The sequence below is a fragment of the Nelumbo nucifera genome, chromosome 1 (genome assembly GCF_055504915.1).
Source record: "Nelumbo nucifera cultivar China Antique chromosome 1, China Antique-T2T, whole genome shotgun sequence".
Lineage (NCBI taxonomy): Eukaryota > Viridiplantae > Streptophyta > Magnoliopsida > Proteales > Nelumbonaceae > Nelumbo > Nelumbo nucifera.
The window spans coordinates 174,391,891-174,419,811 of record NC_142649.1 but is presented as its reverse complement, the minus strand read 5'-3'; the positions used below and the strand labels follow the sequence as shown (position 1 = coordinate 174,419,811).

General features: G+C 39.8%; 1 protein-coding gene across 2 annotated transcripts; it reads left to right on the top strand.

Moving 5' to 3' along the window:
• The first annotated feature begins 340 nt into the window (after positions 1–340).
• LOC104596360 (putative ribosome biogenesis protein RLP24) lies at positions 341–26,106 on the top strand. 2 transcript variants are annotated; one of them, XM_010257461.3, is made up of 5 exons: positions 341–482; positions 11,805–11,915; positions 25,219–25,332; positions 25,417–25,553; positions 25,645–26,106. In XM_010257461.3, exons 2-5 carry the CDS (start codon positions 11,835–11,837, stop codon positions 25,817–25,819), a joined length of 507 nt encoding a protein of 168 aa, XP_010255763.1. In that variant the 5' UTR covers positions 341–482; positions 11,805–11,834; the 3' UTR covers positions 25,820–26,106. The 2 variants fall into 2 exon arrangements, with proteins under 2 accessions (XP_010255763.1, XP_088751451.1); XM_088895325.1 differs by lacking the exon at positions 341–482 and adding an exon at positions 7,834–10,314.
• Positions 26,107–27,921: the final 1,815 nt, after the last annotated feature.

The window sequence follows — 27,921 nt, the reverse complement described above, 5'->3', positions numbered from 1 at the left end:
TATTATATATTAATCGGGGACGGGTCGGGGCGGGGATTGCATTCCCCGTCCCCATCCCCGTCCTCGATCGGGGATTCAGGGGTAATCCCATCCCCGACCCCGACCTCGACCTCGCGAAGGTACCCCCATTCCCAACCCCATCGGGTCGGGGAGCCCGCATACCCGTCGGGGACTTGGAAAATTGCCACCCCTATGTAGCGAGTTGTTATCGCGCTGACAAAAAAAAGGGAATTCTTATCGCAAATGGAAGTTAAGGGGTATTTGTCACCGACCTAACTAAGTAGGAGGGGGTTTTTATAATTTACCCAAAAATTCAGTGTTTCTTCTTCATTTTCAAAACCCTAAACCCTTAAGCCGTCCACCCCTCTCCAGCTCTCGTCTCTCTCGTCCTCCCTCTTACCTGCCCTGCGTCGAAAAGAGGGGATCTAGGGTTTTTTTTTTTCCGCAACCAGATCCAATAGCCCAAGACGTTGCTGGCCCGGGTAACTTTCCATCTTTAATCTCTTCAATTGTTATTGACCCTGTCTGAATTGATACTGTTATTGGTCCTTCATTGTCTTCATCTTCCTTCTCTTGGTTCTAGAAAGACAATTAGGAGGCCGAAATTAGCCTTGGGATGGATTTTCCCAGTGTATCTGATAAAAGGGTTTTCGTATTGGTGATGGGGCAATTTTAACATGCTAAATTGATTCGATATTGCTGATTTAGGTGGAATATCGCCAGTGAGGGTACTGAATTGGGATCCCCGGGTTTGTGTATTAAAATCTAAACTTCATGGATTATAAATAGACGTTGCGAATCTTCATAATGCTATGCTGGTTTTATTTATGCTTAGTCGGGTCTTAACACACCACGATGGCTTGCTTGGAGTCTCATTCGAGTCATAAGTTTTTTAGTACCTCGCGTTTGGGCGAGTTGCACTCCGTTTTCGATGACCGGTAGCTATGTAGTGCTGTTTCCGTTTCTTCTTCCACGCCGGTGACCAGCAAGAAACCTATATGATCGTTGATAAGTCTACCGTTCTAGACAGTCAGATACTTCTAAAAGTAATTTGATGTGTGATTAGTTTTTGTGCCAATTTTGCCTGGGAGCTTTGCCACTATGATAGGTTCAATTACTTCTGGTTAGCACGTTCTTCTATGAGAAAGGTCCAGGCTTGAAAACATGTCACCCACAAAATTCATGTAGAAGATATTTACAACGTTGTCAATTATGGTTTCTGTGTAATATAAAGTCCATATATGTATCTGGAGAGCTCTGCACTTCAATAGAGATCTCATTTCTGGACTTCGCTCCACCTCTGACAAATAAATACGTTCTTTGGGTAAATAGTGTTTGAAAATTTTCTTTAGCTGCTTGCTGAAACTTCCTTATGTGGTACAGTTGAAACATCTCCTTTTGTATGTCATATCTTGGCCAGTTTTTTGCTTTAGAAATGATCTAATTGGTATTATGGGATAGACAGCTACATCCTTTTTATCAGTAAGAAAACACTCTAGTCCCAGGATCTCTGGAGCTTCAAGATTCTCTTTCACTCCTTATGTGCTGCTTTATTGGTAGGCATTTGATGTCATCAATGTAAAAAACAACCAACCTTCAAAGAAGTTCTGAATGCCTTTTCATTTGATCAGTCAAAGAAGTTCTCAGTGTTAATACTGTTTGGATCATTTTATTTGAGGACCTTGTATTTTGCTGTTTGGATGGATGTTTTTGGTTCTCACATATAACATCAGGCCAGGCTTCTGAGAATTTTTACTAGTTTATGAAGGAAATTTATCCTTTTAGTCCAATAGGAGCAGCTTTTTTAATGATATTATGATTTTGATGGCCAGATGATTGGTTGAGCATGATGAATTAGAATGGGCTATGGATTTTTCTGCCATCACCCTTCTAGCCTGTTCTCTCCCATGTTCTTTATCCTGCCTTTCTCTTCTAACATAGTCATAGTTTTCAGGGTGTCACCTAGGTAGACGCCTAGGCAAAAAGGTATTTTTTGGAGTCACCTTGTGCTTTGCCCTTTGCTTTTACACAAGACTGCAAGAGTCTACCAAGGTGTAGGTTACAGCTTTATTATTGTTATTTTTTTTGATCAATAACAGCATAGATTACTGGTTTATCATCTACCATATTTCTTGTGTAAATAGATTAATAAAGAGACATTTCAGAAGACCAATTTTCAATTCAGAGAACCATGAAATGGGGTTTGTAATAGGGGTGCAACTTTTCCGGGTTAGGGTTGGGATTTTCGAAGCCCGAACCCAAAACAGTGTAAATTGTTAACTTGGGCCAACCCGACTTGCACTCCTAGTTTGTAATGTGTTCACTAAGATAGAGCTTTAGCTAGTGGCCTTCATCATGGTATTCTTCATAAGAAATCTCTTCAACTTCCTTTTCTCTCAATATCTGTAAGAAAAACATATCATTGTCCTCCTCTGTTGAAGAACAAAGACTTTGTCCCTTAGGGATATTCAAGTAGGGGTGGCAATTTTTAACCCAACCCGTTGAAACCACCCAACCCACCCAGTATCTAACCCACCCAACCCGCCCATTTACTTGGCGGGTTGTGTGATCAACCCATCACCCAACCCACCCAGTTAAATGGGTTGGGTTGGGTTGTGGATAACCATTGGGTTAACCATTATAGACATAAGTATTAATTCCTTAACTTTTTTTTTTTTAAATTTTCTTCATTTGAAATAAATAATTTATAATTAATGCATTAGTTTTCTATTAATTATTGACTAAGTTTAGTTTTGTCTTGAATCAATACACTTCACCCAACATAAATCCAAATCAATTTGACTCGAGTTCGGACCAGTTCAACGCGGTCTGACCCGATCCAGCATATACTGATCCGGGTTGACCCAAACCCGAAATAGACCCCGGGCAGGATGGTTCGGTGCCGCTTGCTCTGTCCTATTTGGGCCGTCCGACCCAACCAATATTCACATTGTCCGACTCGACTCAGTACAAGTCGATCCGGGTTGACCGAATCCGAAACAGTTTTGGGTGGGATGATTTGGCCTCTGCATGCTTTGCCCGATCTGGACTGTCCATCCGACCAACATCCACACGACAAGACCCGACCCGAATCCAGACAGACCCGATTTAGTTACATTGGCTCGATTCGGGTCAGCCACTCCGGTCCCGAACCCATGCACAAACCTGATATGGTCCGGTCCAAGTCAATCCACCAATGACTGAACTGGTCCAGTCCGGTCCGACTGGACTGATCTAGATCTAAATGGTTCACCCACCCTTGAACCTATGCAGTTTAAGTTGGTCTGATCGGTTTGAACCTAAGTGGTTCGGTCAAATCTGGAATCCGAACATAGTTAAATGGCTTCGCTGCTTGTGTAAAAATAACATGCATGTAATGTGATTTGAACCTTCACCACTTATGTAAATGGTAACTACAATAACCACCAAGCTACAACCAACTTATTTGTTAAGAGAGAGAGAGAGTTTGTTTTTTAAGTCCATAAGTATAAGATTAATGGGTTTGAGGGGGTTGGATTGGGTTAAAGCGGGTTTGGGTTGGACCCAACCCATTTAATTTTATATAACTGGGTTATTAATGGGTTGGTGGATTAGATGGGTTGGGTTGAAACTCAACCCAAACCCAACCCAACCCAACCCGCCCAATTGCCACCCCTATATTCAAGCCTTTTTGCTTAGCCTACAAATAAGGTCATTGTAATTGAAATTTTATAGTTAGCCCCTATTTGGGAGCAATTATTTTAAGTACTTATTCGAATAAGTACTTAAAATAAGTGTTGGAACCACACCAAAAGCCCATTTTAAGTACTTAAATGCATTTGATGAATAAGCACTTATCTAGGAAATAAATGCATAAGAAATAAGCAACAGTTGGGTGGCTTTCTTTTTCAAGCACTTATTCAAATTTATTGGGACAAAAGTGCCCTTAATATTTTTCACTATTTCTAGAAAATGCCCCGTCTTCAAAAATGATAGAAACCCCATCGTTTCTCTCCCAACTCACTTCTATACTTGCAACAATGATGATCGGGTGAATTTTCCCCCATATAGGTTCAATCTCACCCCATCTTCTCTACATTTTTTTTTTCATTTTTTCCCATTTTTCCATATTGCTCACCTTAGTACCTCACCCATATCGGTCTTCCATTTTTCAGTTGCTTGCAGTGGTGTCAACTGGGGCAACTTCTCCCTTATCATTTTCCATATTTCTGAGCATACAAGAATGAACTCACTTCATATCTATGAGTGAGCCCTTGTTCATTCTCAAATTGATTTAACAAACACTTTTAAACAAGAGAACAAAAATAAATCAAAAATGGGGAGGGGTTAGACTACCCTACAAGGAGGTTAAGGTTGAAAGGGTGGGCATCGATTTGGGTAGAGGGAGCAATTTTCAGGAGTAGGAGGAACAAATTAACGAGATGATCAGATGACCGATAAGAAGCCACGTAATTTAAGAAACCATAATATCATACATGTGATGAAGATTTTTTCAAGGCTAAAACTCGGCTTGGCAGGGGCAGGACTTAACAAAAAATACAAATGGGTGTACAAGAGGAAAAGAATGAGAGGTAGTGGGGCATTTGGCACAGACCATAGGGAGGCAACAAATCAAAATCAGCCTTTGGCCCCCTTAAGATGAAGGAACAACAGGAAAGTGAGATAAGTGGGGTGGAGCCTGATTCAGGTGTGAACAGGTAGCCACAAAGTAATGATATTATTGATGGAGAGTCAGGTGATGTAGTTCTCTAGAGATTAGTGGAGAGAGAGGTTGCGATCGGGAGACCAGAAGAAGAAAAACAAGGAGAAGAGGAAGTTTCAAAGACTGGGGACAGGAATAGAGGGAGAGAGAAAGAGCAAAACAAATTCAAAAGGACCGAGAAGTCAAGGAAGTAATACAAAATGGGAAGGTGAATATCAATAAATTGGTGGAGAGGGAGGTTGAGATAGGAAAGTCTCTTGATTTAGTTTTTTTGGGAGGGGAAGGCTTCGTGAAAATAGCATTTGAGAAGTTTGAAAAAAGAAAATAGAAGAGAAAAAGAAAAAGGATGTTGATCAAAAAAAAAAAGAAAAAGAAAAAGGAAGAATACTTAGAAAAAATCAAGGGGTGGGACGAGGAAACGGGAGAAGATGGACTGGACGAGATTGAGTGATCTTGGGGCTGGTGGGAAGATAGGGAGAGGGGGAGGAAGATGAGGGTTCTTAGCTGGATTATGAGGGGTATGAGAGAAGGAAGAAGTGGGGAGGAGAATGGGTGGATCATTGAATGTTTGATAGCAGGAATGGGCAATTTGATCAAATCTCCAAAGCTGATTTGATTGAAAATTTCTGGAATTCCCTTGATTTACAACCTTGTAATGCAGAATCATTTTCATTTTAAAGCTTTGAGAATGTATTGGGTGTGTCATCTAGACAGCCAAGGGTGTTAGGATGTAATCATTTTCTTTTAATGAAATTTTTTTTGATTCTTCAAAAAGAAATCTAATAATATTGAAATCAAAACAAAAAAGAATCAAATGGATAATAACATTTTTTAATAATTGGAATCACAAGGGGATCCTCTTTCTCTCTCTCTCTCCCTCTCCCTCTCCTTTTCTCTTTACTTTAATTGCTGAGGTCCTTAGGAAAATAATTACTAGGGCAAATTCACGAGACTTAGTGAGGGGTTGGAGAGTTGGTTGGGATAGGGTTTCAATCAAACATTTGCTATTTGCTAATGATATGATCTTGCTCTGTAAGGGAGGGGATAGAAGGTGGGTTAGGAACTTAAAGTCAGCTGTACAACTCTTTGTGCAGACGCCAAATCTAAAAAGTGAATTTTGATAAGAGTTGTATAACTGGAGTAAACATGGAAGAAAGGGAGTTGTCAAAAAGTGCTAGCATTTTGGGTTGTACAGTGTTGTTGAGTTTACCTTTGGGAGACAATCCAAAGAAGAGTAGTTTTAGGATTCTATTGTAGAGAGGTTTGCTAAAAGACTTGCCTTGTGGAAGAAAAGTTACCTATCATTAAGAGGTAGGATTACTTTGATTTTGATAAGATCCATCTTAACTAACATGCATGTGCATTATTTATTTATACTTAAGATGTTGGAGAGTGTGGGAAAGAAACCGCAAAAGTTGCTGAGGGATTTTTTGTGGGAGCCAGGTAAGGAGTAAAGGGATCATAGAATTCGATGGAAGGTGGTTTATAAAAGGAATTTGGTGGTCTTCGCATAGGCAATTTACAGAAAAAACGTGGCTTTACCAGGTAAATGGTCGTGGAGACTACTTGGATAGGGATAAGTTGTGGGTAAGGTAGTAGTAAGCATTCATGGGCTTGCAGCGGATGGTTGGGACGTTGGAGTACTAACTAGGGCCACAAGGGCCTCTTCTTGGGCTTGGGAAGTTGGGAGACCATCCATACTATTTTACCTTTCATTTCTTCCGTTTATCAAGTGTGATTTGTGCTCTAGAATTCTTATAAAATTTTGGGAACATGCTTGGGTGTGGAACCTTTCTTTGGAAGATAAATTCCCCTCTATTTTGCCCTCTCAAGATACAACGATGAGCCTATTTCCACCTTTCTTGTTCCTTATAGTTCAAGAATTGGTTTTGATTGGGTCTTGGCTTTGAGAAAAGGACCAAGGGATTTGAAAGTGAATAGTGTCTTGGCCTTGCTTCATATCCTTGAAGGGGTCTTCTTAGATCCCTTTAAAACTGACAGTTGAATTTGGACCCTTCCCCCAACTAGTACTTTCTCTTGTGCTTCCTTCTTTAAGCCTTTAATTCAACCTTCTAATGGTGTTTTCCTTTGCATTGCTGCCTTCTTTGTAAGGTTTATGGAGAAACTTCCCATCACTTATTAATCTCCTACCCCTTTGTAAATTCTATATGGGAATGGTTTTTCTTGTTGTTTGGGTGTAGTGGACTCTCCTACCAAATGTGCAAGGTTTGTTTGCCTCTACATTTTTTAGTTGGTCAAACAAAAGGGGAAGAACAATGTGGAGATGTCTAAGGGCTACTATGAGTTGGACCATATGGGAGGAAATGAATTTAAGGATATTCAATTCTCTGACAAGGAAACAAGTAATGTTTTAAAACACGGAGGCGTGACACGAGGTGTTGCACTACCTATAGGCGTGAGGCGTAGTTCAGAACATAAGAGGCATAAGCTTCCTTAAGAGGGGGATGAGGAGGAAGAAGGGGGAGGAAGGGGAGGAGGAAAAGAGGAAGGAGGATCTCATTTTTCTTTTTTTTTTTAATAAAATCTTTTATATTAAGAAGAATGAAGATGCATAGCACTAGCTGAAGGGGGGCCTTGTTCTAAGGTGACATGATGAGAAATTGGAAAGAAGTGGCTTGTTCTAAGGAATTGGACATAAGTCTATTACAAGCCCATCATGGTCTCCACCAATGTCTTTGTCAAGTTACTTTTGATGGGAGTAGTGTAGGGAACCCAGGTCCATCAGGTATTGAAGGTGTTTTCAGAGATGAGGAAGGTAGAATTATTGGTTTATTTTCAGGGCCAATTGGTGTAGGTGATTCTTTATGGGTTGAGATTTTGGCTCTAATGGAAGGAGTGAAAAGGGAAGGCACATGAACATTAATAGGTTGATTATAGAAGGTGATTCAAAGCTGGTGGTGGGATGGCTGCAAAAGGAAGAAGCTGGATTTTGGAACTACATTAGTGAAAGAAAGAAATTCAAATGGCTGACACAAGACATGGATGTGAGAATGGGATGGTTTAAAAGAACTGCTAATGCAAAGCAAGGGGTGGAAAGAAACCAACTTTTTTGGGTTCAATTGTAACACTGTTATAAACTTTTGAGGAGAGTTAAGAGAGCTTATCTCTCCTCTTTTTTTTTTTTTTGCTCTTCATGTACTTTCTTTTAATTTATTAATCAAATTTGTAGTTATTGATAAAAACATTGGAATGGCTGATAATATAGACCATTCAAACAATTAAAATAACATAGAAAGTTACATCCAAATCAGTGATAATCCATCTCCCTCAAAAGGAAAAATAAATAAAACAAAATACAATCAATTAGCCCCTCTATGTTTTCCATTTCCAACAAAGACCAAACCCCTGCCCCAAAATATTAGAAAAATGATAAGAGATCCTGCTCTCATTCAGAGACCAAATTAAAAAATTAGGGGATTTTAGTCAAACTAAAGTTCCACACTCTCATTCACACTTTTAATAGTAGTATAGATAAGTACTTAAAATAAGTTCTCCCAAACAGGGGCTAAACTAATAAGACAGAAAGTTGTTTGGAGTTAGTAAGAGTGCTATCTTCTTCTTTCTCTCTCTTTACAGTCTCTCTCTGATGTTCTCTCCTCTATTCTGATCTGAATTTTTTCCACATAATTCAGATCCTTAATTCCCCTTCTTTATCCACCATGTTCAACCTAGTAAAGCTTCCCCTTTCTGGCCCTACATCATCACGATTTGTTAGCATTGGAATGTAATTAACATTGTACCATTTCAAATCAAGAGATTTTCAGTTGCCCAATATTTATTTGTAAGAAACAGGAGGAAGAAGTGAAAATTTATCACTTCTGAGAATGAGGATTCTTGGAATCCCAATTCTCGCTACGTCCCCTTTAAAATAACGAATACATGTTTACATGTCCTACGTGAGAAGAGGTGTATTATTGTAATTTCACATGAAATCAGAACATTCAAAGGAGAAAAAAAGCCTAACCCCCATCATTCAAACGATTCTCTTCTACTATTCTCCCTCAATGGCTCAAAACCATGTTTATTCTCTTCTTGGGTGACCATTCAACTTGCCACCACCAAGCTCTGGACATCTGCACTCCCTTTTTCCAAATTAATAGTAATAACAATATCAGTTTTAGCTTCTCCTGCACTCTCGGCACCAAGCTCCGACCATTTGAGAATGGTGTTTTCGTTTTCGTGCACAATGCACAAATTGGCATCATTCCCGGCACCAAGCTCCTGCATTTGTTTCTATCTACAAATGACCTTTTTATCAAGCTCTAGTGCACAATGCACAAATCTGTTAATGGTATGCAGAGCATCAGTTTGCTGCAAGTCCAAATTAAGAAGCCCAGGCTGTCGAAAGATCAAATCGACACCACCAAACTGGTCCCGGAAAAGGATAGTTTTTTCGATCTCTTTGGCTGGTTTATGGCAGAACACCTTGGTGAGATTGACATTGTTGAGAACATGAGCTAGCTCTTGGCAGGGAATTCCATGATCAAGCAACAAAGTAACCTTCCCGGGAAAACCCATGAAGAATTGGGGATCTGTAACAGTTAAAAGACTTTCGAGCTTTAAGGGTTTGATGACCTTCCAGCTCATCCCGAACAAAGCAGAGCAGCGGACCTATTTCTTCTGCCGTTAGTACATCAGGATGTTTGGTAATCAAGCGACAGAGAGAAAAGCCATCAATCCCAACGGAATGCAGTGTAAGAAGTCGGGTGCGAAGGAATTCCAAAGATGCAGACCTCAGACGTGGATTTTTGTGGAAAAGAACTTCAGCTTCTCTCATGCCCAATTTCTTGAAAGAAGGGGAAATATAACACTAAAACAGGAAGGCTGAAACAAATAAATACAAGTTTGGGTATTTTTCTGGTTTTTGTCAGAGAGATATTAGACTCATAGCATACAGAAACTGTATAGTGTTACTAACCCATTTCTGTCAAGTGATTGGAGGAAAAGGTGTTGCTGCCACTGCATAGGATCACCATCTGTTGAGAATATCGAAACTCCATTGCAGCTAATAAGGGTTTTTGATGCTACCTGGTTCTTCTCCAATCACTGTTTTGTCTTCAAATGTTCATTTCTCACTCAGCTTTCAGCTCCATACCAACCTGTTGACAGGTTTACATAGAACATGGAAGGGAGATGAAGTTAGGAGCTCTAATGACAAATAGGTACTAGTTGCAACAGGCAGATTTGGAGCTCAATCAGTCCTTCTAAAGTGAAGTTTTTGCTCTGGACAATGGCTTTAAATAAATGTCTATCCAAAGTTAATCTAGTGAAACGTGGCATACAGATTTCGGACATGTCATGTGGTTTATGTGGTGGGGTAGTAGAAACTACTGAACATCTGGCCTTACATTGCCCAGTCTCGAATTATATTTGGAGGCATTTTCTTCAAGCTTTGGAAATCAGCTGGGTAATGCCAAATTCTGTGAAGGATCTGCTGTTGTGTTGGCAGATTGAGGGTCTCAGCAAGAAAGGTATCTTGGTTTGGAAGACTATCCCGGCTGCTGTGCTTTGGACTATCTGGATTGAAAGAAATAACTGAATTTTTCAGGGCAAAGCTAAATCTTCAGTGGAAATGGTGCAGAAAGCTGTGGGTAAACTTCTGTCCTGGGTGTCGGCAATGGAGGTGTTTAAAAATCAGAATTTGAGTCTGTTGTTTAGATCTTAGAACTGGATGCATCTGTAATTTGTGGTGGCTCTAGGCAGCCTCTAATGGCCCAGGCTCCTTTGTACTGGTTCTTGTTTTAATAAATTACCTTACCTTTTCAAAAAAAAAAAAAACTGATGTTTATTCATTGTCAGTTAGACTATTAGAGAATTAATCCAAAGAAACAGGATCATGACAAACAGCATTCTAATTCCGAGAAATGAGAATTAGAGCTTTATACCAAACACCTACACAGTTTATTAGAATACAAAAAATCCAGAATCCATTCTTTTCTGGATGGATTCCGAGGATGAGAAACAGGAGAATTGATGCCAAACGGGGCCTTAGCAGTTAGATTCTTTTTCTTGGGAAAAGTGGAAGGAGATTCTAGAAATGCTATAAAATGGGCTAAAGCCCTGGTTTCTGGCCCCTGGAAACTGTCCCACATCTTGCATGAAATCCAAGAAGTTGTGCAGCTTCAGATTGATCCCAAGAAATCTGAATCAAGTGGCTGATAGGTTAGCTAAACATGGGCTGCGAAGGGATGTTTTGTATAGTGTAAATAGGATGCTTTACCAAATAATTTGGGCTCTTGTTTCTTTTGTTCTTTCAAGGGCCAAGGCCCTTCTACATCCTCTCATGTACACCCTCCTTTTGTTTAATACAAATCATCATTTTTCAAAAAAAAAAGACAGTTTTTCATTCATTGTTGTTGGGTGGAGTTTATCCAGGCATTTTTCTTCACCCATTTACTGATTAAATTTGCTCCTTGATCGTAGACAAGTCTTTAGCTCATCCAGAACTCAGAGAATTGAGTAGAGAGGCATGCAGGGCTAGTATGTGGTCAACATTGGGTTTATTTAATTGGGGTGTTTGAGTTGAATTTGGATTCTGATTTTGTATGCCAATTTGGATGCATGTTTTCATTTGCTTGGTAAAACCCATTGACCAAATGAACCTTTGTTTTTTTAATGGAACATGTTTACTTATTAACCAAAAAAATTTCTTTGTTAGACCTGGAAGGAGTTACTTGCAATAAGGAGAGGGAGAGCAGCCTCTTGAAGAGGGACTGCATGTTCCCTTTCTGTCAAAGGAAATTGCAAAGCTTGCAAGCGGACTCTTTCTTATAGGTTCCAATTCTAAATTAGTAGCTTTTTCCTCAAGGTAGTTAACTTGGTTATTGAAACCAAACTTACGTGGACATTTTAAAATGTGTGCCATGTCTGTGCTGGAAATGACCTGCCTAGTTTGTACTTGATAAGAATACTTATGTCAACTATAACCCAGGTGTTATGAGAGACTCATTAGTAGACTTTTCACATTAAATAATAATGTATTACAACTGTGCTTGCTCCTCCATTCATTGTTTCTGAAATATCATATTCCTTTTTATTAATGCTTGGTTTCTGTCTTACGTTTTTTTTTTCCTCACTGTAGAGAGCTGCTTGATCCTGATCCTGGCCCACAATGAGATTAGAGAAATGTTGGTTCTGTTCGTCCACTATTTATCCTGGGCATGGTATTCAATATGTGCGCAATGATGCAAAGGTAAAATTTTTCCCACCTATTTCTTTTTTATCAATAACAAAATTTCATTAAATTAATATATAAACAATAGTACAGCAATCAGAGAGAGTTAAAAAGGCTTAACACTCTCAAGAAAGCAACAACAAGCTCACAATACAGCCCAGTACAAATGAACCCTTCCCACACCCTGCTTTGCCAAAGCATCTGCAAAGGCATTTGCTGTTCTTTTCACCAGTGAATCCTTGATTTCCTTTCTTTCATTAGCGAACTTCCAAAGACCACTTGATTTCCTTTCTTTCAGTACAAATGAACCCTTGATTTCCTTTCTTTCATTAGCGAACTTCCAAAGACCATTTCTCCTTCGCAGCCAGTTCAACATCAACATTGAGTCCCCTTCAATAATTATTTTTTGTATATTCAGTTCCTTACTCTTTCTAATACCTTCCAATACAGCATAGATCTCAGCTCTCAAAGAATCCCCAATCCCAATGGAGCCTGAATACAATGACAACACTTTCCCCTCCTCATCTCTGAAGACACCTCCTACACCTGAAGGGCCTGGGTTATCTTCACTACTCCCATCAAAATTTATCTTTATAAAGCCATTGCTAGGTGGTGACCACACCGGAGAAGCCGTAGACCGAGCCCAAGCTGAAGTGACCACTTCCACCTAGCTATTCAACAACATATCAGTAGACACATCATAAAAAAGTTGCATTGATTTTAGCCAATGCACCACCCTAACTGTTATGGCTTCAATAATTCCTTCTTTGCTCCTTTTCTTTTCGGAGAAAATTCTGGAATTCCTTTCCTCCCATGAAGTCCAACATGAAGCAGCCCTTACACATCTCCACATAATCCTTCCCCTTCTTTTAGGCCATCTAAAGAATGGGGAACTATAAAGACTTTGGATGTTTGACGGGGGGTCCACCTGCAACCAAAAAGAGAAAGAAACCATTCCCAAATAGTAGAAGCAAAAGGGCAAGAAATTAACAAGTGGTAGGAGCTTTCACCATTGGCCTTACAGAGAATGCACCAACTCGGAGACAAGCACCAATACGGCCTTTTCCTTTGGAGTAAGTCACATGTGTTACATCTTCCCAAGATAGCTTCCCAACAGAAAGCTCCAATCCTTGGAGGAATCAGCTCACTCTAAACTTCCTTAATCGGGAAAGGGTCATTGTTATAGGGAAAAAGGGATTTGAAAAAGGAAGAACAAGAGAAAGACCCGAAAGGAGTTAAAGTCCACAGTCTCTTATCCCTCTCATAGGGATCCAACACCACCTTATTTAAGGTTTGAATCAAATTCAGCACACTTCTAGTTTCTGAATCCCTTAAGCCTCTCCTAAACCCCAAATCCCAATCAAACCCAAAATTGGATTGAGAAGGAACTGGAAATCTAGATACAACTATGCCTTTATATTGAGAAAGTGAAATAAGGGAAGGAAATTGTTCTTTCAATGGTAATTCACCCACCCAAATTTGTTCCCAAAATTTGACCCTATTCCTAGAGCAAAGGTCATACTTGACATGCTGCAGAAAATAGGGTAGAACTGCATGTATGGATTTCCAAGGAGAGGCACTAGTTGATCTTGCCGAAGTCCCTATATCCCAGCCATCCTCTGCCTTACCATGAATATTCAAGATTACTTTAGTCCACAGCTTTCCCCTTTCACTTTCCAACCTCCACAGCCATTATCCCAACAAAGCTTCATTTTTCTTTCGAATATTACCTAAACCCAAACCTCCATCAGCCCTACTTTTAGAGACCAATTCCCAATTTATCCCGTGATCATTCTTTTCCTTCCCTGGTTCCCACAAAAAATCTCTCATAAACTTTTCCAAAATTCTACTATCTTCACTGGGATTCTAAAGATTGATAAATAATACACAGGCAAACTTGCCAATGTAGATTTAATCAAAGTGATTCTGCCACCCAGAGATAAATAATTCTTCTTCCAATAGGCTAACTTCTTTAGAAACCATCAATTACAGGCCTCCAAAAATTCTTTTTCTTCGAATTTTCCCCAAGGGGCAGCCCCAAATACTTCATAGGCCATTGAGCCACCACACACCCCAAAGCTTCTACCCTTTTCCTTGTAGTTCCCTCTTCCATATTCAGCCCCACCACACAGCTCTTATCAAAATTCACCCTCATATTTGACATATGTTCAAAAACTTGAATCACCAGCTTCAAATTTCTGGCCCATCTCACATTCTCCCCCTCACAGAACAAAATAGTGTCATTAGCAAATTGTAAGTGGGTAATGGGTACGCTAGCTTCTCTGACCCTCCACCCCCTCACTAGACCTCTCGAATCTTCTCTCTCAATTAGCCTCCCCAATGCCTTTGCAATCAAAGTGAAGAGGAAGGGAGAGAGGGGATCCCCCCGTCTAATTCCCCTAAGTAAGTGATCCACTACAGCTCCATTTACCAGGATAGAAAAATTACAAGACTCAATACATCCCAATATCCATTTGCACCACTTCTCCCCAAAACGAAAACAATCCAATACTTGGATAAAAAATGACCAATCAACCATGTCATAAGCCTTCTCTAGATCTAGCTTGCATACAATCCCTTTCCTCCTCGTTCTCTTCAGATCCTCCACACACTCATTGGCTATTAATATTTGATCCACAATCTGTCTGTTTCGCACAAAGGCTCAATAATTCTGAGAAATTAAATCTAGAAGCACCTCTCTAATTCTTCTAGACAGGACCTTAGCAATTATCTTATACAAACTATTCACCAATCTGATGGGTCTAAATTCACTCGGTTGACTTGCACCCACTTTCTTTGGAACCAAAGCAATAAAAGTTTAGTTCAGTCCCAAATTTATTACCCCCTCTGGAAAAATTCATTTGAAAACTTCAATAATATCTTGTTTTAGTATCTCCCATCAGTCCTGGTAAAAAGCCATGGTGAATCCATCAGGTCCCGATGCTTTAGGTCTATCCATCGAAAAGATTGCTTCCCTAATTTCCTCTAGCTCAAATTTCCTTTCCAGCCACCTCTTCTTCTCCTCAAACAATTTCGGTCAATCCAACCCTTTTACCCAGATTCTCTGATTTAAGGGTCTTCTATAAATTGACTTGAAGTCATAGTGTCAAGGCGACTAGGCGAGGCTAGGCAACCATGGGGCGCCTAGGCGATGGAATCTATAAATTTAAAATCTGTAGATTTTTATACTTCCTAAAGGACCTAAACTATTTTATAAGTTATATTTGCTTACTAGCTACACATTACACTAAGCATAATCAATTCAGCATAGCATACAATCAAGTTTCAGAATTCAGATTTTCAAAATAAAGCATATTGCAAATCAGAAAATTCAATATTGCAATATTCATGTATTTCCTAAATCCTAAGTAAGCAAGCAACCATAATGCAAATCAGCAAATATTGCAATATGCTTCTATACAAATAGAAATTAAAAAAAAAATCAGCCATACAATCAAAACAAAACTGATAAAAAAATAAAAGAGCATTAGAGTAGTTCAGCCATGTAAAAAAAACATTAATGAAACAAAATAAAACTTAAAACATTTCAAATCTCAGCTTTTCAAAAAAAAAAAAAAAACAAAAGAATGTACTCAACTCAAGGAGTCAAGGGGCGGACGACTGTTGGACTCATGGCCTCATGGGGTGGAATAGAAGAAGAAGAAGAAGAAGAGTGGAGAGAGGACTGACTACTGAGAGGAATAAAGGGGCTCCGCCCCTGTTTTTTCAAAAAAAAAAAAAGAAAAGGAGGTTCGGCGGAGCCCCTGTTTTTTCAACTGAAATTTGAAGAAGAAGAAGAAGTGACTACAGAAGAAGGGAGGACTGGCGCCTGGCCTGGTGGACTGTTTTTTCGAAAAAAAGGAAAAAATGTTGAAGAAGAAGAAGAAGAAGAACTTACCTGTCGCTGCTGAAGCTGAGGTGCGATGGAGTTGGGCTGGGGCTTGGACGCTCGGTTCGATTCTCCTCCCTCTCCAATCGAACAAAGAAAACCCTTTTGTCTTAATACTAAAACCCTTTTGTCAAAGGGTTTTCTTTTAACTTGTTTTAATATTAAAATGATACTATGTAGCAGATGTATTTTAAAAGAATACAACCACCAATAAAATATCAAACCAATAAATTAAAAAAATAATAATAATTTTATATATGTATTATAGGCACCCGCCTAAGTTTCTGGGCGGGTGCCTAATATATAAAATTTGGGGCGTTTGGGCGAGGTGACCATAAAAAACCGCATAGTCGCCAAGCGTCGCCTTGCCAACTATGCTTGAAGTGCTCTAAAAAATCCCTAGCATTCTCATCCGGCTGAGTAAAAGACACCCCATCAACCTCCAATTTATGAATCAAACTTTTCCTCCTGCTATTAGCCATTGCATGAAAGAATTTAGTATTTCTATCACCTTCTTTCACCCACTTATGCGTAGATTTTTGCCTCTAGTTAACTTCCTCTTTGTACAAGGTGTCTTCTAGCTGTTTCCTGACGTTATATCTTTCTTGCTTGTCCCATTCTCCAAAATTACTCCCCTTTTCTTTGGCATCTAACTCCTCAATTTGATTGATCACTGCCTGTTTCCTCTCTTCAATCCTTCCGAACTATAATGTGTTCCAGTCCTTGATCCTCCTTTTTAACTCCTTCAACTTCCAATGGAATTTCATACCCTCCCAATTAGCCCCTAGATTGTAGTCATTCCACCAACTCTTAATTAACTCAACAAACCCTGGGTGAGACAACCACATGTTCTCAAATCTGAAAGGTGTAGGCCCTCTAGTACCAAGATCCTCCTTCACTAAAATAGTGGGCCAATGATCTGAAGTAATCCTAGGTAGTGCTCTAGAAATAACAGCCCCCAGTGCTCCTCCCAGTTTGCTGTGAACAAAAACTATCCAATTTAGAGTATATAGGGTTTTCCTGAAGATTAGATCAAGTGAACAAACCATGCAACAAAGGCACCTCTTTTAACTCAAAACTATTAATGATGCTATTAAAATTTCTCATCCTGGCTATACTACCTCTCCTCGCACTATCTCTTCAAAAAATTTGATGACATTGAAATCTCCTCCTAAACATCATGGGCCTTCCCATAGTCCTCTAATATCTCCCAACTCCTCCCACAATTCACTTCTTTGTCTGTAACCCGTTGGGCCATATACATTGGTTAGTACCCACTTAAAATTATCCACCCTGTGTTTGAATTTCAAGGAGACAGTATACTTTCCAATCAACTCCTCCACTCCCTCCATAACCTCTTCTTTTCACAGTGTCACCAGTCCTCCTGACCTTACCCAAGAAGGGCAGACATCCTATTTGATACCCCTTGCCTTCCATACAGATCTAGCCCATCTGTTATCAAACTCCATCAATTTAGACTCTTGGATCAGCACTACATCCGAATCTTCTCTTCTTATTACTTCCTTTATTAATGGCCTTTTCCTAACTCCCCCCAATCCCCTCACATTCCAGCTGAGAATCTTCATCTTCACTTTCTATTGACCCCTTACCTATCCTTTTTTCAGTTAATCCATCTTCTTCTTCCCTTTCTCTCACTAAACTCTTCATCTTCCTCTACATCTCTCCTCAGCCTCTTTGATTCACTCATCTTCCTCTTTCTCGGTGTACTCTCCATGTTTCCTTTCTGCAAAAACACACCCCATCTGCTCCACAAATTCTGCAACCGAATCATTTTTGTTATTTTCCTTGGAAGCTCCTCCCTGCTCTTTCACATTATTCTCCTTTTTTTTGATTGGAAACGGTAACTTCATTAAATAACTTTAAACTAACTTTCCAGATTTAAGTACAGCCGTCAACCCCTAAGTAGGTGTTGAGCCCCAGTTATCTTTCTTACAAAACTGCCCAGAACATACTCTCCCTCACAGTCCTTTGTTTAGCCAACGTGTCAGTTAAACCATTAGCTGATCTCCTTGTCCATTTGAAGCATGCGCCGATCTCCCTTGTTGTATTGTGGATTTCCCTTATGGGCTGTCTATAAATCCAGGCTCCCAACTAACCAGATTGCAGCCACTTGATCAACAATTTAGAGTCTCCCTCAATCTCAATTTGGTGTAACCCCAACTGTTTTGCATATCTTACACCTTGAAGCAAGGCCATCACCTCTGCTCTCAATGAGTCCCCCACTCCTATTGGTCCTGAAAACAAAGCCACAATTCTGCCATTTTCATCTTTGAAAACTCCTCCTATATCTGAAGGGCCTGGGTTACCTCTTGAACTCCCATCAAAAATTCGATTTCGTGTTGGTGGGGACCACAATTCCTGCACAATAGGTTTCATGGAAGTTGTAGAAGCCACCACTTCCCAATTCTTGTAAAGGTCTTCAATTGAGAAGTCTTTAAACAAATCCAAAGTTTTCAACCAATGAATAGTCATAATAAGTATCCTTTCTCATATCCTCCTTGGACTTCTCCACGCCTTTAAAGTTTCTATTATTCCTTTCTTCCCAAACTGACCATAAGATAGTTGCTCTTGTGGCTCTCCACATTAATCTTCCACGCCTCTTCGGTTGCCTTAAAAAGCTTGGGTCAAAAAGGCTTGCCACATCTGGGGGAGGTGTCCACCTACAATCAAAGATAGAAGAGAACCAAGTCCAAATAAAACATATAAATGGACAAGAAATCAATAGGTGTGTGATCGTCTCACCAGATCCCGAGCAGAGGCTACAAACATGGGGTGATAGGCAAACATTTGGCCTTTTTCTTTGCATCAAATCTAGAGTATTGATTTTTTGGATAACCATCTCCCAACAAAAAGCCCAAACTTTTGGGGGTACAAGGCTGACACCAAATCTCCTTTGAAGGAAAGCTCCTTATAGGGTTTGATGATTGAATGAGGATATCAAAAAAGGAAGAGCAAGTGAACACACCAGAAGGGGAAGGTTTCCAAATTCTACTGTCCACATAAGATTGATCTAGGTAAGTTGACCCTAGAAGTTTAATTAATTCATCCACCATTGTCATTTCCGACTCCCTTAGACCTCTCCTCAAACCCAAGTCCCAAGAGTTATCAGTAAAGACTGAAGATGTCACTTTTCTTTTATTTTCAGAGAGTGAATAAATAAAAGGGAACCTTTCATTAAGGGGAGTGTCTCCAACCCAAGCATCTTCCCAAAATAAGACCTTATTTCCTGCACAAGCATCAAATTTGACATAAGGAAGGAATGAAGGTAAAATACCATGAATAGCTTTCTAGGGAGAGCATCGGGAAGCCCTTGGGTCGACTCCTGCATCCCAGCCATTGTCTGCCAATCCATGAATGCTAATAATCACTCTATGCCAAAGTCTGTCCCGTTCCAAAGGCAATCTCCACATTATTCTCCTTTTCGCCAACCTCCCTTTTTTGCCTGTTCCTTTCTGTATTCCCCTTCCCAATAATCCCACCCAAATCACTTGTCTCAACTTCTTTCTTTTTTCCTTTCTGTATTCCCCTTCCCAATTATCTTACAAACTCTCTCACCCACCTCCACCTCTTCTTCACTATTCCCATTTGTCCCCCTTGCTTTCCACCCCAACAGTCTGAATGTTCTGCGGCAATAAGGCTGGCTGGGAGTCTGGGATAGAGGCAAACGATAAAGAATTAGTACCAAAAACAAAATTCACAGCCATACCTTGGGTGGAGACCAGGATAGGTTCGGTAGAAGAGGGAATACACCCTTCCAAGGCTAAGGCAACAGGAATCTGGGTTGAGCTGATTTCCTCAGATAGAACAAACATTTTAGGGGCGTTTCCTGTAGAAGAGTTCTCTTTCGCCGAACTCCCAAGGCTTTGTGACTCATCACTTTGTTGATCATCAATGATTGGTTGGCGGTGAATCGCTCCTACCTGCTTAGTATTCAACACTTTGCCCTCCACTTGGTTAAGTTTTTCCCCTATCGATTTCAAAATATTACCTCTTCCAACCAAACCCTAATCAGTGTCTACTTCATCCATTTCCTTCATTTGCAACAAATTAGAATTTGCATTTGCTGCTAAAGCATTTTCATCGAACAACAAGGAAGTGTCAAGCAAATCATCTTCGAGAACTACTACTTCTATGACGTCCTCCAAACTTTCTGTGTCAGACGACTCCACCGAATTTGTTTCCTCATCATCTGAAATTCCACAGTCAATCCATCCCTTATCTTCCACCTCTAAATCTTCCTTATTCATTCTAGAATATCTCGGATTAGGCCGATCCTTATTAATCTTGCTCCCTTCCTATTCTTTGTGGATTAATCTTGGTCTCCATCGAAACACTTCCTTCTTCCCCTTCTTGTCTTTTTTCAAATCAGTCTTAACTGGGGTCGATGATAGACCACAGTCTTTGTCTAGCAAAGCTCCTACCTGACATCCATCCACATGACTGTTAAAACACTCACATGCGCTCAGGGCCATGGTCGACCCTTTGGTCTGGCTTACTCAATCTCGGTTCGGCTCGACTAGTCTCAACTTAACACTGGCTTGCACTGGCTCCTTTACTATGTCAGCATATGTGGGCCCCACCCCTTGAGATTTTGGATTTAAAAGGATTTATTTTTCAAGGTGCCCTCCTACTACACCTCCTACACCTGACTGTTCCCCTTCCCAAAAAAGCATTCCTTCACCCTCTCTTCTGTCAACCAGTATTTCTTTGCCACGTATGACTTCACCCTCCACCTCATCATCTTCTTCCCCTGTCGAGCAACTCTTCCACATTGACGCTTCCACTTCCGTCAGAACCCAAACCTTCCTCCATAGCTCATTTGAGAAAACAGTTTTCACTTGAGAAATCTACTCCGGCCTGATCCCCTGGACTTTCACCTTGACCGCTCACATGTTACTAAAGTTGCATTCCTCCAGTTTAGCCCCCATGCTATGAACTATCTTCTCCACCACCGACTTCCTCCAAAAGTTGAACAGCAACCCGACGAGCTTGGTAGAGAATTTATCTACTTTAACGTCATGGTCATTACAAGACATGCACCATTTCTTGATGACGACCGCCCCTTCTTGGGTGACAATGGAAGAGAAGTCCAACTTCTCACTCCCCACATCAAGTATTGCTTTGCTGTCACTGAACGGCACCACTACCATAGGCGATGTGAAGCCAAATTTCTTTCCTATCTCCACAATCGGCTGCCAATCTTTAATTTTTTTTGGTCGTTGTTAGCACAAACCTACTCGCCCACTTCATTTTTTCCACGTCTAGCTTCAGTTTATGCATTTTAACAAAGCAAGCTACTTCACACTTCATACCCTGTTCTACATCTGCTACTTCATTTATTTGATTAGGGAAGTTAGTGTTGTAGTTCCTCTTCACCTCCCTTTTTTCTTTGTCTCGAATGGATTTCTGTGGTCTTGCCTCAGCCTTCTCCTCACCACCAGGTAATCCTGCAGTTTATCTGCAAACCCTTTCCATCCTGTTTGCTTGTTACCTTCCGGGATGCAAATCAACTTCCTCTTCCCGTTCCCAAAACACTCTATTAACATTATGAACCGTCCCTTTCTGTTATTTCTCAGTTCCGCCAAGAAACTCTTTCTCCCCGTGTTCATCTGCCCTTTCAAGCCATTCACTTTTTTTGAGTATACTGCTCCATCAACAAAGTCTTTTACCCAGGCTACCGCTTCCCTAACTAGAAATAATGTGGCCTTCTTTTCTTCCCAGATTTTCAGGCAGATCTGTCTATTATTCCTGCAATCTTCAAACACAAACCTCTTAGCCTCACAATCCCATCCCTTCCTCCATCTTGCGGCTGGTTTGAACTTCATCTAGTCCTTCAAACTAAGAGATGGACCTACCACCCACCTATTTCTTTTTGTTCAGTGTGTCATGGATGGTTCATGAAAATAACAGTGTTTTAAAAGCGCAAGGCGCAAAAAAGGCATAGGGGTCAATTTGCACCCGAGGCACAAGGTGCAAGGCAAGGTGCGTGCCTTTTTGAAGCAAGGCGCAAGAATAAAAAAATGCTAAAAATCAAGAAAAAGTCAGAAAATTAAAAAAATGCCAAAAAGTTCAAAAAAAATTAAACATAATATTAATAACAAACATATACTTTAATTTTAAATAAATGTTTAAAAAAAGTAAAAACCTATTATCTAAAATTAAAATACACAAACATAACATGTAAAGCATATTCAAATGAGAATTCAAAAATACAATCAAACATATAAAACATTTTCGAGCATGTAAAACCCACAATCTCTTTTTTTTCCTCAATTGCATTTCAAGTAGCTAATATGATGTGAAACATATTACATTCCTGATATCCAATTTCTAATGATTTATGTAGGAAAATAATAGGAAGTATTGCACTATTATGTAGGATTTGTAACATCTAATTTCTAATGATTTATACTTACCCTTAGAATTGCAGGATTTAGAATAATGTATAATCTTTATAATTTATAAATTAAATGACCTATTAATGCACAAATTTCATGCGTATGCAAAGTTCTCTTTCTTTCTTCACTGCTAAGGGCGCAATTTGAGTTGGTTGGGTTGGGCAGTCAAAGATTTGTCCTTAAATTTTTGTATCCAAGGTTCAGTTCGGAAGGAGTACAAATATAACTATGTAGAGAGCAAAACCTTGTATTTTATATTATTTCGTATGTATTTGTACTCTTCCCAAAAGTACAAATACAAATATGTACGGTACAAATCCTTGTCTAATGTATTTGTCAACCCTGTATTTGCACTTTACATATTTGTATTTGTACTCTTCCCAAACTGACAACTTCTTAAAATCTATCTAATTATGGATTCATAGTAAATTTTTTGGGTAAATTACAAAGACCCCCCCGTACTATGGGGTCTGACAAAGACCCCCCTGTACTATGACCGTGAGACAAAGACCCCCTTCCGTTAGCCTTCCGTTGAAGTCCACCGTTACAATATTTTTTAATCCCCATATTACCCTTGTAATAACTATTCAAATAATTGAAAGAAAAACACTGTTCATCTTCCCAACCTCATGATACACGAACAACAGTGGGGCGGACTTCCGTTGAAGTCCACCCACAATGTTCATCCCCACCGCACTTATTCCCTGTTGAAAACTAGTCAATTCAAATCCATTCCTCTTCTCCAGCTCCGAGAATATGCCATGTCCCTTCATATCCACCGTCGTATATGGCTGTAACTTCATTCCATCATAGCTTCTGTATGTCTGATAATCTGCCAAATCCCCAATACCATCTAAATCCTTCGTTGGAAATACTGACACACAACCCATGTTCAGGTCATTCATCTTAACAACTGGCACTGGTTGCTTCTCTACCCTGTAGGATGGTGCTGAATAATCACCGAATGCTGCTGGATATTTTGTGAATAGCATAGCAGAATCTGGTTGTGATGAAAGCCCAGTCTGTATTCTGCTCCCATCCCTGAAACCATGACTCCTCGCTGGAAATCTTCCAATCCCGAATAATTGCTATGATCAAGCTTTATTGAAACTGTAGCTCCATCAACCGCATGATTGGAAGTAGACTTCAAGTTGAATGAACTGCTGCCTAGTTTGGATGATGCCCCATTTTCATTGTTCTCTGGAGAACTTGAATTTCGCTTTGAAGCAGGAGTCGGATGGCTCGGTATCTCTGAGAATATGCCATGTCCCACAACAGGGAAGCAGGAATGAACGTTGTGGGTGGATGTTTTCTGGATGAACGTTGTGGGTGGATGTTCACCACAACAGGGAAGAAGTGTGGTGGGGATGAAGTGACTAGTTCAACCCAGAAAACCCAGAAGCAGAAGCAGGAATGGCGGTAGCTATTGCAGCTATTGAACTGTAATTTTGGAGCAGTTAGTACAGGGTTGGCATCGGACCCAACTCAAGCTGCCTATGGTGTCGATGTTCACCCAGAAATCTTGTTTTGGTGTGCCCAGTTCGATTTCTCTCCATATGCAAAGAACGGAAAACAGAGGAAATTGGAAAGAAGGGGGAGGATAGAAAGGGGATGAGGAAGAAGAGAGGTATGGGGAGAGAGAGGAGAGAGAGAGGGAGGACTTCAACGGAAGTCCACCGCCGCTGCAATAGTTACCGCCGCTTCTGTTCGTGTACATGAGGTTGGGGAAGATGAACAGTGTTTTTCTTCCATTTGAATAGTTATTATAAGGGTAATGTGGGGATTAAAAAATATTGTAACGGAGGACTTCAACGGAAGGCTAACAGAAGGGGGTCTTTGTCTCACGGTCATAGTACAGGGGGGTCTTTGTCGCAAAACAAAGTATAGGGGGGTCATTGTCACAGACCCCATAGTACGGGGGGGGTCTTTGTAATTTACCCTTAATTATTATTTTTTTATATCTTTTGAAGGGGTTCACAACCGGGAGGGGGGGTAGCCTATCCCCCAACCTATATGGCCATACACCCCCCCTCCCCCCCCAACCCAAGTGCAGGCGGGATTCGATCCCAAGTCTCCGCTACGACCAACAAGAGAAGTTGGCACCTTGCTAGTTAATATTACATTATTGTTTAATTATCAGTTAGTTTTTTAGCTTTATAGCCCCAGTAGCATCTCCTATTTTGAAACAGTTTCAAGTGATAACTCCCAGTTATTTCTAAATACTGTAACTCTCAATATCTAGTTTAGAATATGTCCTGCTAACTATTAGCATGTACAACCTCTGGTGGTTGCTATGGGACAAAAAGATAATAAATAAATAGAAGCTCCTTAAGTTGCTCCATTCATGCACAAAAGAGGAAGACTGCTCCGCTCCATCTGCAGCCATGCCCCTTGATCTGATGGTCATAACATCCCTACTCCAATAGAGAGGTAATGAGTTCAAACAAACGGGAAGTTGAGGCTTTTGTAGTTTGGCAGTGTCCTGTGCATTAAGGCCACTCTGTTTCATGCCATGAACCCATGATCAATTACTTTTTTTAGCTGCAGGTATCCCCTTTTTGGGTTATTGCTTTATTTGGTAAAAGATAATAGCTTAGTTGATAAGTATACATATCTGTTGCTTGATGTGTAATATGTCCTTAAGGAATAAAAGGTAAAAGTACACTGTGTCCATATATATACGCAAGTTTTTTGGATGCATTTGAATTATTTTCCACCACCTGAAAAAAGAAACAAGTTGAGGGATGGGGGGTTAATGCTATTCTGTTTGAGTTACGACCAACAGAGGATTTTTCCTTATGTTGCATATGTTAGTATCTCTTGAACAGTCAGTTAAGATGTTAAAGATGATCAGAATAGGAGTAACTAATGTGATTGTATGAGTTCTTTGATTTATGCCTGATGTAGCCCACAAGCCATGGATCCGTGGTTCATGACTTGATCTACTGTATAGTAATATCTTATTTGAGAGTTAATATTTAATGTTACTGGTTCCTCACAAACATGTTCGCAGATTTTTCGGTTTTGTAGATCCAAATGCCACAAAAATTTCAAGATGAAGAGGAATCCCCGCAAAGTAAAATGGACAAAAGCATACAGGCGGTTACATGCTAAAGATATGACACAAGTAAGGAATCCTTGGTTCAAAGTTAATCCTGGACAAAATGTAACTAGGCAATTCACTTCTTTTCATTCATCCTGTGTTTTGAAGGATTCGACATTTGAGTTTGAAAGAAAGCGAAACAGGCCAGAGAGATATGACAGAAATCTCGCAGAGAACACCCTGAAGGCAATTAAGAAGATTGACAAAGTCAGAGTGGACAGGGAGGCCAGACATCATGCATTGAGGTTTCTCTTATTTTACTTGTACATTCAAGTTACATACACGAGGAGATATTTGTCTTTAGTTTTCTTAAGCAATTTCTCAAAACATTGTCAGGATGAAGGGGAAGAAAGCCAAGGAGCAGAGGGAGGCAACAAAGGAGTTGGAGCAGAGCATCCACATGGTCAAGGCTCCTGCTGTGCTTCAACAAGAACCATCACTCACCCTTCCAAAGATCAAAGTCAAGGTTGCCCATCAGCAGTCAGAGGAGAATCACCCCATGGAAGAGTGATGCTAGTAGTGTTTGATTTGTTTATGCAGTTGGGTACCATTCTCAGAAATGTTTCTACTTCCAAATTAAAAAAAAGTAAAAAAAAAGTAAAAGAGTATTACAAAGTGTTTTTCTTTCTCTTGGAGGCCAGATTCATTGCTGTCTTTGACAGTGTACAAAGTAGACTATTTGATTTTTCATATCTATGGTTAATTGATGATTTTAGATGTTTGTTTGTAAAGGATCTAAGTATGAGATCATCCAAAAGTACAAATTAAGGAAACTTTTGTTTTTGTTCCAAGTTAGAATTCAGACTACAGTATTGACCCTACAGTGAAACTATTACTTGAAGTAGTTTAATGTTCTTGGTCACCACTCACCGATAATTAGTCACGGGTTCCGAATGACTGTTGTCTTCCATGCCCATTCTGTTTCTGAAGAAAGGATAGCTTTGGGTACAAGGTAGGAATGAAGGCTGGGGATTAAATGATAAGGGGTCTCTCTATTAGAGAGAGTGCAATCTTGTTTTACTTGTCACTGTGCTTGCACAAAGAAGGAAATGATACAAGGCTCTTGTTCCATCTGGAATGTAATGCATGTATGGAACGACTGATCAAATAATTCTCTGTACCCTCTTAGATTTCTAATTTGTTTTGCTAAAAAAAATTCAAAGAGTTTAAATCGTTTTCATTTAATTAAGAGTTAATTTTACCTTCTAGTAAATGGCTTAAACGTGCAGAGAAACAGGAATTGCCTTGTGACTTGTGATGGTGGGGCCGTGTCGCAATGGTTGGATTGTGCTAGTGCCGCCTGGGATGATCAGGGTTCAAATCTTGGAAACAACCTCTGCGGCTCTGTGAATATGTAGGGGGTTAAGGCCATGCATCTGTCCCTCCCCCAGACCCCACATTGGTTGAAGTCTCGTGAGACAATTTAATCCATCTAACTCGATGTAAATGGAGAAATGTAAAATTGAAGAAAGTGCAAGAGGAAAAAGAATGCAGAAGGGGAGCGTTACTGGAGCTTCCTCCAGAAACAGAGAATGCTTTGTGCTGCCAAAACCAGGAACAATGCACTTTGTTTCAGTACAAGGTTGTGAGATCAATAAAATGGAAGAAACGGTATTGAAAGGAAGAATTGGTCTTCTGTTTGTCTTTTATTTTTGTTTTCTCCTTGGCCGAAAGTCTGAAATCTCTTTTCCTTTTAAATGTACCATTCTTACATTTGTAATGGAATTTTACTTTTACCCAAGAGAAAAGAAAAGTTGTAGCTCAGTTGTGCCATTTTTAGGACCCAATGAGACCTTACAGAATCTTGGCATTCTGGTCTAAATTAGAGTGTTGTCCATTTGGTTTCCATTCTGGCCATTTGCATTTGGTTGCCATTCTGTTTTCACATTCATGCTGTTGTAGCTGCTTTATTACTCTCTGCTTTGCATCATGATTGAATTTGAACAAGGGCTGGTTCTTTCATTCTTTAATTGATTGACAATTCATGCCAGTGTTGCATGAACACAGGAGTCAGAATGCGATTCGTCTCCAGGAATCTGACTTTGACAATACAAGAAGATAAGGACTCTGAGGTACGATCTATATAAAAAAGTATAAACTATTGAAATAGTCCATGCATCTATCTATCTATCTGTCTATCATGGTTTTTGAACCTTGATTCAAGAAATATAAGCTATATATTAGTTTCTACCCTTTATTTTGATTTCATGGTACAATGATGTTTCTCTCCTGAGTCCTGGCCCTAGTTGTATCTCATGGTTAATCAATCTGCATTAAACTGCATGATCTTATTTTTGTTTGTTTGATTGGTATCTCAAGTATTTGAATATTTTATCCTTTGAGCTGGTCGGGTCCCTAGTAGAAAATCTACGTATTCAAACTCAAAAAGGTTTACACGGTGTTGGGAATGATATGATATGCCTGATGCATCCTGATACGTAACGAAATTTTCAACCTTATGAATTGGAATATAGATAAAATTCTTGATCAAGATGGCCTTAATCAAGAATGAAGCTTTTGAATTTAACTTTTTTAAAGACCACAAAGCTAAAAAATAGGAATCAAATCATATGCATTAGAACTTTAGAAGCAATTGCTCAGATTTATATTCTT

What these genes read in the sequence shown, in the direction of transcription:
- LOC104596360 (XM_010257461.3), top strand. Translation starts at nt 11,835, where the DNA reads ATGAGATTAGAGAAATGTTGGTTCTGTTCGTCCACTATTTATCCTGGG. An exon ending in ATGTGCGCAATGATGCAAAG is followed by an intron (nt 11,916 to 25,218) that starts GTAAAATTTTTC and finishes ACATGTTCGCAG; the next exon opens with ATTTTTCGGTTTTGTAGATC. An exon ending in GCCAGACATCATGCATTGAG is followed by an intron (nt 25,554 to 25,644) that starts GTTTCTCTTATT and finishes AAACATTGTCAG; the next exon opens with GATGAAGGGGAAGAAAGCCA.